Source organism: Nicotiana tomentosiformis, chromosome 7 (assembly GCF_000390325.3).
Source record: "Nicotiana tomentosiformis chromosome 7, ASM39032v3, whole genome shotgun sequence".
Classification (NCBI taxonomy): Eukaryota; Viridiplantae; Streptophyta; class Magnoliopsida; order Solanales; family Solanaceae; genus Nicotiana; species Nicotiana tomentosiformis.
Window position 1 is genome coordinate 96,459,726 of NC_090818.1, and position 9,043 is coordinate 96,468,768.

Sequence of the window (9,043 nt, forward strand, 5' to 3'; positions counted from 1 at the left end):
ATCGGGGAGGTGGCTTACAAGCTTGCCTTTCCACCTAGCTTGTCGATTATGCATTCAGTATTTCATGTTTCTATGCTCCGGAAGTATATCGACGATCCGTCTCATATTTTTGATTTCAGCACGGTTCAGTTGGATGGTGATATGAATTATGATGTGGAGTCAGTGGCCATTATGGAGCGGCAGGTTTGGAAGTTGAGGTCAAAGGATATAGCTTCAGTGAAGGTGCATTGGAGAGGTCAGCCTGTGGAGGAGGCCACTTGGGAGACCGAGCGGGAGATGCGGAGCAGATATCCATACCTATTTGAGACTCCAGGTATGTTTCTAGACCTGTTCGACTTTTGGGAAAACGACCTCAGATTTGAATTTTTATGGTTCTGTTAGCTCCGTTAGGTGATTTTGGACTTAGGAGCGTGTCCGGAATGTGATTTGGAGGTCCGTAGTAGAATTTGGCTTGAATTGGCGAAAGTTAGAATTTTGGCGATTTTGGCCAGCAGTGGAAATTTTGATATCGGGGTCAGATTGGATTTCCGGAAGTTGGAATAGGTTTGTGGTGTTATTTTTGACTTGTGTGTAAAATTTGAGGCCAATCAGACGTGGTTTGGTAGGTTTCGGCGTCGTTTACGGAATTTAAAAGTTTAGAAGTTCTTTAGGCTTGAATCCGAGTGTAATTGGTGTTTTTATGTTGTCTTGAGTGATTCAAAGTTTCAACTAAGTTCACATGGGGTTATATGACTTGTTGGTATGATCGGTTGAGGTCCCAGATGCCTCGGGGTGATTTCGGGTGGTTAACGACTTGATGGGAGTTGAGGAGTTACAGCTGAAGCTGCTACTACTGGTGTAACAGCACCTGCGGAGTAGGAACGGCAGGTGCGAGCCCGCAGAAGCGAAGGAGGAGCTGCAGATGTGGCTAAGGAGGATCTGGGTGGAGGACATAAGTGTGATGGTATTCCCGCACCTACGATGGTCCCAGAAGCCGATTTAGGACCGCAAGTGCGAATTTGGACCGCAGGTGCGATGTAGTTTCCGCACCTGCGAAGAGCGCAGATGCGGTCACTTGATCGCAGGAGCAGAGGTAGAGTTTAGGGTTTTTTCCGCAGAAGCGGGGCTTTTCCCGCAGATGCGGAAATGGAGCCGCAGGTGCGAGAATCTGGGCAGAACCTATAAATAGATCACTTCGAGATTTTTCACCATTTTCATCAATTTTGAGCTCGGATTTTGTGGATTTCGAGAGAGATTTCGGAGTAATCACTGAGGTAAGTTCCTTGTGCTTATTTATCTTCAATAATGGTATTTCCCCCGACTGATTTTACACCGAGTTGGTGAGTGTTTGAGGTGAGATTTGGGAGATTAGGGCTTGGGAATTGGAGAGTGAATATTGGGGTTTTGGAGGGGCAATTGAGGTCGGAGATTGATAAATTTCATATGGTTAGACTCGTGAGTGAATGGGCTTTCGGGTTTTCTGACTTTCGTCGGGTTTCGAGACATGGGCCCGGGGGGCCGGGTTCAGCCGATTTCGGACTTTGGACTATATTTTAGTAGTTTTCTTGTGGAATTGATCCTTTTAGCCAATATTTATTATCTCGTACTGTTTGTGGCTAGATTCGGGGCATTTGGAGGCCGATTCGAGAGGCAAAGGCATTTAAGAGTAAGATTTCTGCGCGGTTGAGGTAAGTAACAGTCTTAAATCTGGTTTTGAGGGTATGAAACCCCGAGGATTTGTATGATGTGAATATTTGGAGGTGACGCACATGCTAGGTGAAATGCGTGTGAGCGTGCACCGTGAGGGATTGTGACTTGGTCCGTCCCGTGAGACTGTAAAGTCGAATAGCCGTTGTTATTACTTATTTTTCCTTGTCTTTGAGCAATTGACTGCCTTTCATCTTAGAAACCATGCTTAGACCATATGATTTCACTGTTGGGACCCGCAGCGATCGAATACTTGTTGAATTGACTGCTAATTGCTGTCTTGTACTTAGTCACAGTCTTACTTGTGTGTTATATCTCCGTTCCCTCTCATTTCTTATTGATACTTGTTGTATTCTCTGTTTGGGCTAATTATTATGATATTCCGTGAGCCCAAGGGGCTGGAGATGTTAGTGACTGAGATAGGGCCTGAGTGCCGAGCTGCAAGCTGTGAGGTATATTGGATCGGGTTGCATGCCACAATAATATTGGATCGGGTTGCACACCGCAACAAGCCTTCGGGCTATATATATATATATATATATATATATATATATATATTATTGGATCGGGTTGCACGCTGCAATAATATTAGATCGGGTTGTACGCCGCAACAATATTGGATCGGGCTGCGCGCCGTAGAAATATAGCACTTGGGATGATGGATCCCCTCCGGAGTCTGTACACTCCCCAGTGAGCGCATGTACCTATTGAGAGTGTGTATTGAGGGCTGAGAGCCGAGAGTATGAGTTGTTGAGATGAGTTGAGTGACTGCTGCCTTGAGAGGCTGTACTTGCTTTTTATTTGTTGTTGCACTTAGTTATTATCTGTTGTTGTTGTGAAATTTCTGGAAGATTCATATTTGTTTTACTTGAGCTCGAACTCATTTGACTTGCAACACCGGATTTGAAAGCATGTTCACTCTTTACTGAAAACTTTTGAAATGAACTGTATTTTTATAGCTCGTCACTGTTTCTCAGTTTCTTATTTAATTCTGTTACTTGCTGAGTTGGTTGTACTCATGCTACACCCTGCACTTCATGTGCAGATCCAGGTATGTACGGTTATGGCGGTCGCTGAGTTCGTGCGCGGGCTGATTATCGGAGACTTACGAGGTAGGTGCCGGCATCCGCAGTCCTTGTTTCTCCTTTATTATTATCTTTTCTCTCTCGTATTGGCATTTGGCACAGACTGTAGTAGACCATGTTTCTAGATTGTTTGTCAGATGCTCATAACTCAGTGACACCCCGATGTCAGGCTATTTTTCCGCACTTATATTTTATTTGGGTTTTATCCCCGTTTTTATGAAAAACTCCGGTTATTGTAAATGTCTTAATTCATTTTTGTTAATTTTTGAAAGTGTTTTAGAAAGGTTGGCTTGTCTATTATCACGATAGGCGCCATCACGATGGGTTAGGTTTTTGGGTCGTGACAAAGAACCCAATAGTTTAGAAACTATTATAGTGTAACAGAGTGAATAAATGAGTGCAAGAGGGAGAACATGGATTCCAAAGTCTGCCTAAAGGGGTAACTGGGGAGGGATTATATAGTGTTCAATAAAGTGAACAAACAAGGAAAGAAATCAAACACACATAAACAAGGAAAGAAAATATCACATGCAATCAGTAAAGTAGCCGGTAAAGGAAGAAATCGATCAAACCCTAGTTAGGGCTCAACGACTAAAAATCGGCATGCGAGTGTGGAAATCAACTCCTTTTCCATGTATATGGTTGAGATATCATCCAAATCTTGAAGATCGAAGCTGAATTGGACCGATTCTTAGAGATAGTACTTGCCAAAATCGGGTACTAAGTAACACCATGATCGCGTAGATAATGACGCGGTAATCTAAATAAAGAAGGTGAGTCACATGAAAATTTCATTGCCTAGCCGTAATTAGAGAGGTATTAAGGATGAGGCGCCTAGGGTTTCTTAGGGGAGAAGAAGGGGGAGAGTTGAGAGATATTAGAGATGGCCAGTTAAGAAAATAGGATTAGGGTTTAGGGGCAGCGAGTAATTAAAAGTTGAAGGATGGTTGTGGACCGTTGATCTTGAGAGATCAACGACCATGATTTTAAAAAAGAGATGGAGCGGGTCGATTAACGAGTCCCGACCGGGTTGTGCTAAGGGGTTGTCTGGTTTGGGCCAAGAGTTGTTGGGCTAAGGGTTTGGGAGCTGGGCCTTATGTTTTTGGGCCTATTTGGTCCGAAAATTGGCATAGTTTTGGACTGGGATTCAAACAAGTAAAAATTAAGGAAAAATAAATTAATAAAATAGCTAATAAATATAAAAAAATAGTGTTTATGCAATTTAATCTTTTCAAAATAATGATTAAAATTGTAAAACCATAAAAAGCTATTTTGACCTAAATAATGCAATAAAATACAATTATTTGTATAGTATAGGCTATTATCGCAAATAAGGTATAAATAGTATAGAAAATACAAATATAATTATATAAAATGAAGTAAAATATTATACAATATGTATATGGGTATAAATAATTAATTTGAATGATTAAGTCACCCAAAATAATTTGAAGTACTAATTAACAAATATTTAACAATTAAAAATGCAAGAAATCAAATTTAAAAGCTTAAAAATTATGAAAATTATTTGTATGAACTCTGGTAATATAAATTGGATAATAATACAAAATAATTTTTTGAAAAGTATATGGAATACTTTATAAAATTTGAGGGCAAAATTGAATATCAACATCAAATATAACCAGAATTTCACAAATAGCCCATCTTGGCAAAATAAGAGATAGTAATCATAAACATGATAACTAGCATGAAAGGATAAGCTCACGTAGTCATATGAATGATTAGAACATGAATCATAGAAAGCACACAATCTAAATAAGGCATAATAAAATCCTAAAGTCCAGTCCGGTCATGAATAATACATAGCACCCGCTTATACGCTCGTCACCTTGCATATACATCTCTTTTCACAAATCCAAATTAAACAAATAGGGTCATATCCTAAGGGTTATTCTCTTATAACAAGGTTAGGCAATATACTTACTTTTAAAAGCCAAATCAACCTTCCAAAATTGCATTTCCTTTAGAGAACACTTCCAACCAACTCAAATATAGTCAAATAATACTCAATAATATTAAACAACATTATAAGAATCAATTCCAAACAATAAAGCTTCAATCTCTAATCAATTCCCAAGAAGTTAACAAAAGTCAACCCGGGCTCACATGGTCAAAACCTGAGTCTAGGGGTAGATCCCGTTTACTCATAATCCACGACTCCAACTATGCATTTAGTTTCCAAATTCAAGTCCAAATCATAGTTCAGAACCTCAATTTTCACTCTCTTAGTTGTAGGCAAAAACCCCAAGTTTCATATCTAAATTCTACATTTTAGGTGTTAATAATCTATGTAGATTTAGGAAATAATGCCATAAATGAGTAGAAATCACTTATCCCTTAGTTTTGTATGAAAATCTCCTTGAAGAATTGCCCCTCTCTAAGTCTAGGGTTCAAAATATGAGAGAACGAATAAAATCCCGAAATTCAAAAGTAAAATAGTCTACTCAGGTGTACTCTTCGCGAACGCGATGCATTTCGCTAGCTTGAACGCTATAAAAGGTCAGTCCCAACAATTTAGCCTGAAAAGAGAAAAGTCTCGCGTTTGTGAAGCACAAAATGCTTCTGCCCCAAAATACTACTTTGCAAATGCGACATTATGCACGCGAATGTGAAGCCTTCTACCTAGCCACCATCACGAATGCGGTACTGGCTTACAAACACGAAGGCCAAACTCCCAGCCTCAACTCCTCCTTCACAAATGTGATTTCCTCACTGCAAACGCGAACCACCACTGGCACAAGCCTTCACAAACATGACTCACCCAGCGAACACGAGAACAAACAACCTCCAATACAACTCTTTCATCGCGAATGCGAGACACCCCTTGCGAACGAGATGAACACCAGCCACCAGCACATAAGCCAACTCCAAACATGCTCTGGGTGGTCTGAAACTCATTCAAGCCTCCTGGGACCCCGTCCAATCATACCAACAAGTCCTTAAACACTTCCTGGACCTATCCAAAGCTTCCAAACACATATGAGATCATCACATCTACGAATCAAAGATCAAACCAGAAGTTGAACTTTCCTTAAGTTCAAGAACTTCTAGACTTCCAACCAAGCATCCGATTTATTCCTAAATACTTCGTATCACAACCAAACATTGCACACAAAATCCATTCCACAAAATGAACCTATTTCATGTCCCGGAACAACAATCGGAGTTCGATATTATCAAAGTCAACTATCCGTCAAAATTGAGAACTTTCCAATTCTTCAAATTACCAACTTTCGACAAATAGAGTCACAATCTTCTAGAAATATCCAAAACCAAATTCGAACATATGGCTAAGTAAAAAAATCACCATACGAACCTATTAGAACAATCAAATCACCAATCCAAGGTTGTTTATACAAAAGTCAAACCTTGGTCAACTCTTCCAAAATAAATATAAGTGGTCTAAATCATTATCGAACCCCATGAAAATCCAATCACCCATCCCCGAAGGTCATAAAACATCACCAAAACATACATGAAGTATCAAATAGGGCCACAGGGTTCAAATACTCAAAACTACTGACCAGATCGTTACATTCTTCACCTCTTATATAAACGTTCATCCTTGAACGTGTTGAGAAATATACATGAACTGCTAAAAATATGCAGATATCTGCTCTGCATATCTGACTCGGTCTCCCATATAGCCTCCTCGCTCGGTTGGCCTCTCCAAAGCACCTTTACTGGTGCGATTTCCTTAGACCTGAGCTTCCAATTCTTTCTATCCAAAATGGCCACCGACTCTTCTTTAAAAGCCAGGTTCTCATCTAACTGCACTGTGCTGAAGTCCAATAATATGCAACTTATCTTCAAGATATTTTCAAAGCATATAAACATGAAACACCGGATGAACTACCGAAAGACTAGGAGGCTAAGTAATTCTATAAGCAACCTTGCCAACTCTCTCCAACACTCTCAGATGGAACAATTAATCTTGGGCTCAACTTTCCTTTCTTCCCAAACCTCATCACGCCCTTCATAGGCAAAAGTCTAAGAAGACCATTCTTACCTTCCATGAATTCCATATCGCGAACCTTCTTGTCTGCATAACTCCTCTTGGACCAACTTCACCTTCTCAAAAGCATCACAGACCAAATTTGTACCCAACAAGCTAGCCTCACCAGGCTTATAACAACCAACTAGAGAGCGACATCGCCTACCATATAAGGCCTCATATGGAGCCATTGGAATACTGGACTGGTAGCTGATGTTGTAAGCAACTCCGTTAGTGGTAGGAACTGATCCCAATGGCCTCCAAAATCAATAAAGCATGCTCTAAATATATCCTCAAGGATATGAATAGTCCACTCGGGCTGCACAACCATATGCGAGTGAAATACAGTGATGAGCTCCACTCGTATGCCCATATAATCTAAACGGCCCTCCAATAGTGCGATGTGAATTGCATGCCGCGGTCTTAAATAATAGAGACGGGCATGCCATACAAGTAAACAATCTCTCTGATGTAGATATGATACAACTTATCTGAAGTCTATGAAGTCATCACCAAAATAAAATACGCCAAGTTGGTCCTGATCAACAATGAACCAAATGGCATCAAACTTCTTCAAAGTCCATAGCAAACCTACCACAAAGTCCATAGTAGTGCGCTCCCACTTCCACTGCGGTATATAAATCTTCTAAAGCAAACCATATGGTTTCTGATGCTCATACTTGACCTGTTAACAATTCAAACACCGTGAAATATATCCAATAATGTCCTTCTTCAGCCTTCGCCACCAGTAATGCTACTTCAAGTAATTATACATCTTCGTAACACATGGGTGAATAGAATACCGCGAACTGTGAGCCTCTTCAAGAGTCAACTCTCTCAAGCCATCAATATTAGGAAAAAAAATTACGACCATGGAGTCACATAACACCGTCATCCCATAAACACCTTCTTAGCACCACCTCATTCCACCATGTCCTTAAGTACTAACAAGTGTGGATCATCATACTGACGCACCTTGATATGCTCAAACAAGGACGACTGTGCAACAACACAAGCAAAAGCTCTATCGGGCTCAGAAATATCCAATATTACAAATCTATTGGCCAAGGCCTGAACATGTAGCCAAAAGCTTCTCCCCGACTGAAATAAATGCCAAACTCCCCATGCTCTCTACCTTCTTACTCAAGGCATCTGCTACCATATTTATTTCCCCCCGATGATACAAGATAGTGATATCATAATCCTTAAATAACTCCAACCATCTTCGCTGCTTCAAATTCAAATAGTGTTTAAACAAATGCTAAAGACTCCGATAATTAGTGTAAACTTCATATGATATGCCATATAAGTAGTGCCTCCAAATTTTAAGCGCATGCAGAATCGCCGCAAACTCTAAAGCATGTACTAGATAATTCTTCTCACGGGCTTCAACTGGCGCATTGCATAGGGAATCACCTACTCCTACACCAACACATACCCAAGGCCAACACACAAAGCATCATAATAAATAATATACATCCCTATTCCTGAGAGCAATACCACAATTGGAGTTGTAGTCAAAGCAGGCTTGAGCTTCTGAAAGCTCTCCTCACACTCGTCAGACCATCTGAATGCAGTGCCTTTCTGAGTTAACTTGGTCAATGGAGCTGCAATAGATGAGAACTCTTCCATAAGTGACAATCGTAGCCAGCCAAACCCAAGAAGCTCTTGAGATCTGTAGCTGTAGAAGGTCAACCCTGAACTACCTCAATCTTCTTTGGATCCACCTTGATTCTATTAATAGACAGCACGTGGCCCAAGATTGTCACCGAATCCAACCAAAACTCACACTTGGAGAACTTAGCATACAACTTCTTCTCTATAACGACTCGACCGGTCGTTTTGAGCATTTGTATTCAGTTCGGTAGTTTGAGGTTATGAGTAATTTCATATGGTGTATTATGACTTGTGTGTATCGTCAGTTTTGGTTTACGAGTGGTTCAGGATTAAATAGGGAGAATGATTCTCAACTAGGGAGCTTTAAGTTGGAACAGTTCACCGAGTTTAACTTTTGTGTATTTGATCTCAAATCAGAGTTTTGTGGTACCGTTAGGTTCGGATGGTGATTTTGGACTTGGGCGTATGTTCTAGAAGGTTTTAGGCTCTAATTGGCAAAAGTTGGTAATTTGAAGGTTTGAAAGTTCATAGGTTTAACCAGGAGTTGACTTCAATATTATCGGATTTGGATTGTTGTTCCAGTAGTTGGAATAGGTTCATTATCTTATTTGGAACACGTGTGCAAAATTTTAAGTGATTC

General features: G+C 40.3%; 1 protein-coding gene across 1 annotated transcript; it reads right to left on the bottom strand.

Moving 5' to 3' along the window:
• Positions 1 to 6,332: 6,332 nt before the first annotated feature.
• LOC138896055 (uncharacterized) lies at positions 6,333 to 6,977 on the bottom strand. The gene is made up of 2 exons (XM_070180832.1): positions 6,802 to 6,977; positions 6,333 to 6,573 (listed from the first exon to the last, which is right to left on the bottom strand). The coding sequence occupies exons 1-2, from the start codon at positions 6,975 to 6,977 to the stop codon at positions 6,333 to 6,335; spliced, it is 417 nt and encodes a 138-aa protein (XP_070036933.1).
• Between the last annotated feature and the right edge of the window lie 2,066 nt (positions 6,978 to 9,043).

What these genes read in the sequence shown, in the direction of transcription:
- LOC138896055 (XM_070180832.1), bottom strand. Translation starts at nt 6,977, where the DNA reads ATGGCTCCATATGAGGCCTTATATGGTAGGCGATGTCGCTCTCTAGTT. An exon ending in CGATATGGAATTCATGGAAG is followed by an intron (nt 6,574 to 6,801) that starts GTAAGAATGGTC and finishes ATTGGACTTCAG; the next exon opens with CACAGTGCAGTTAGATGAGA.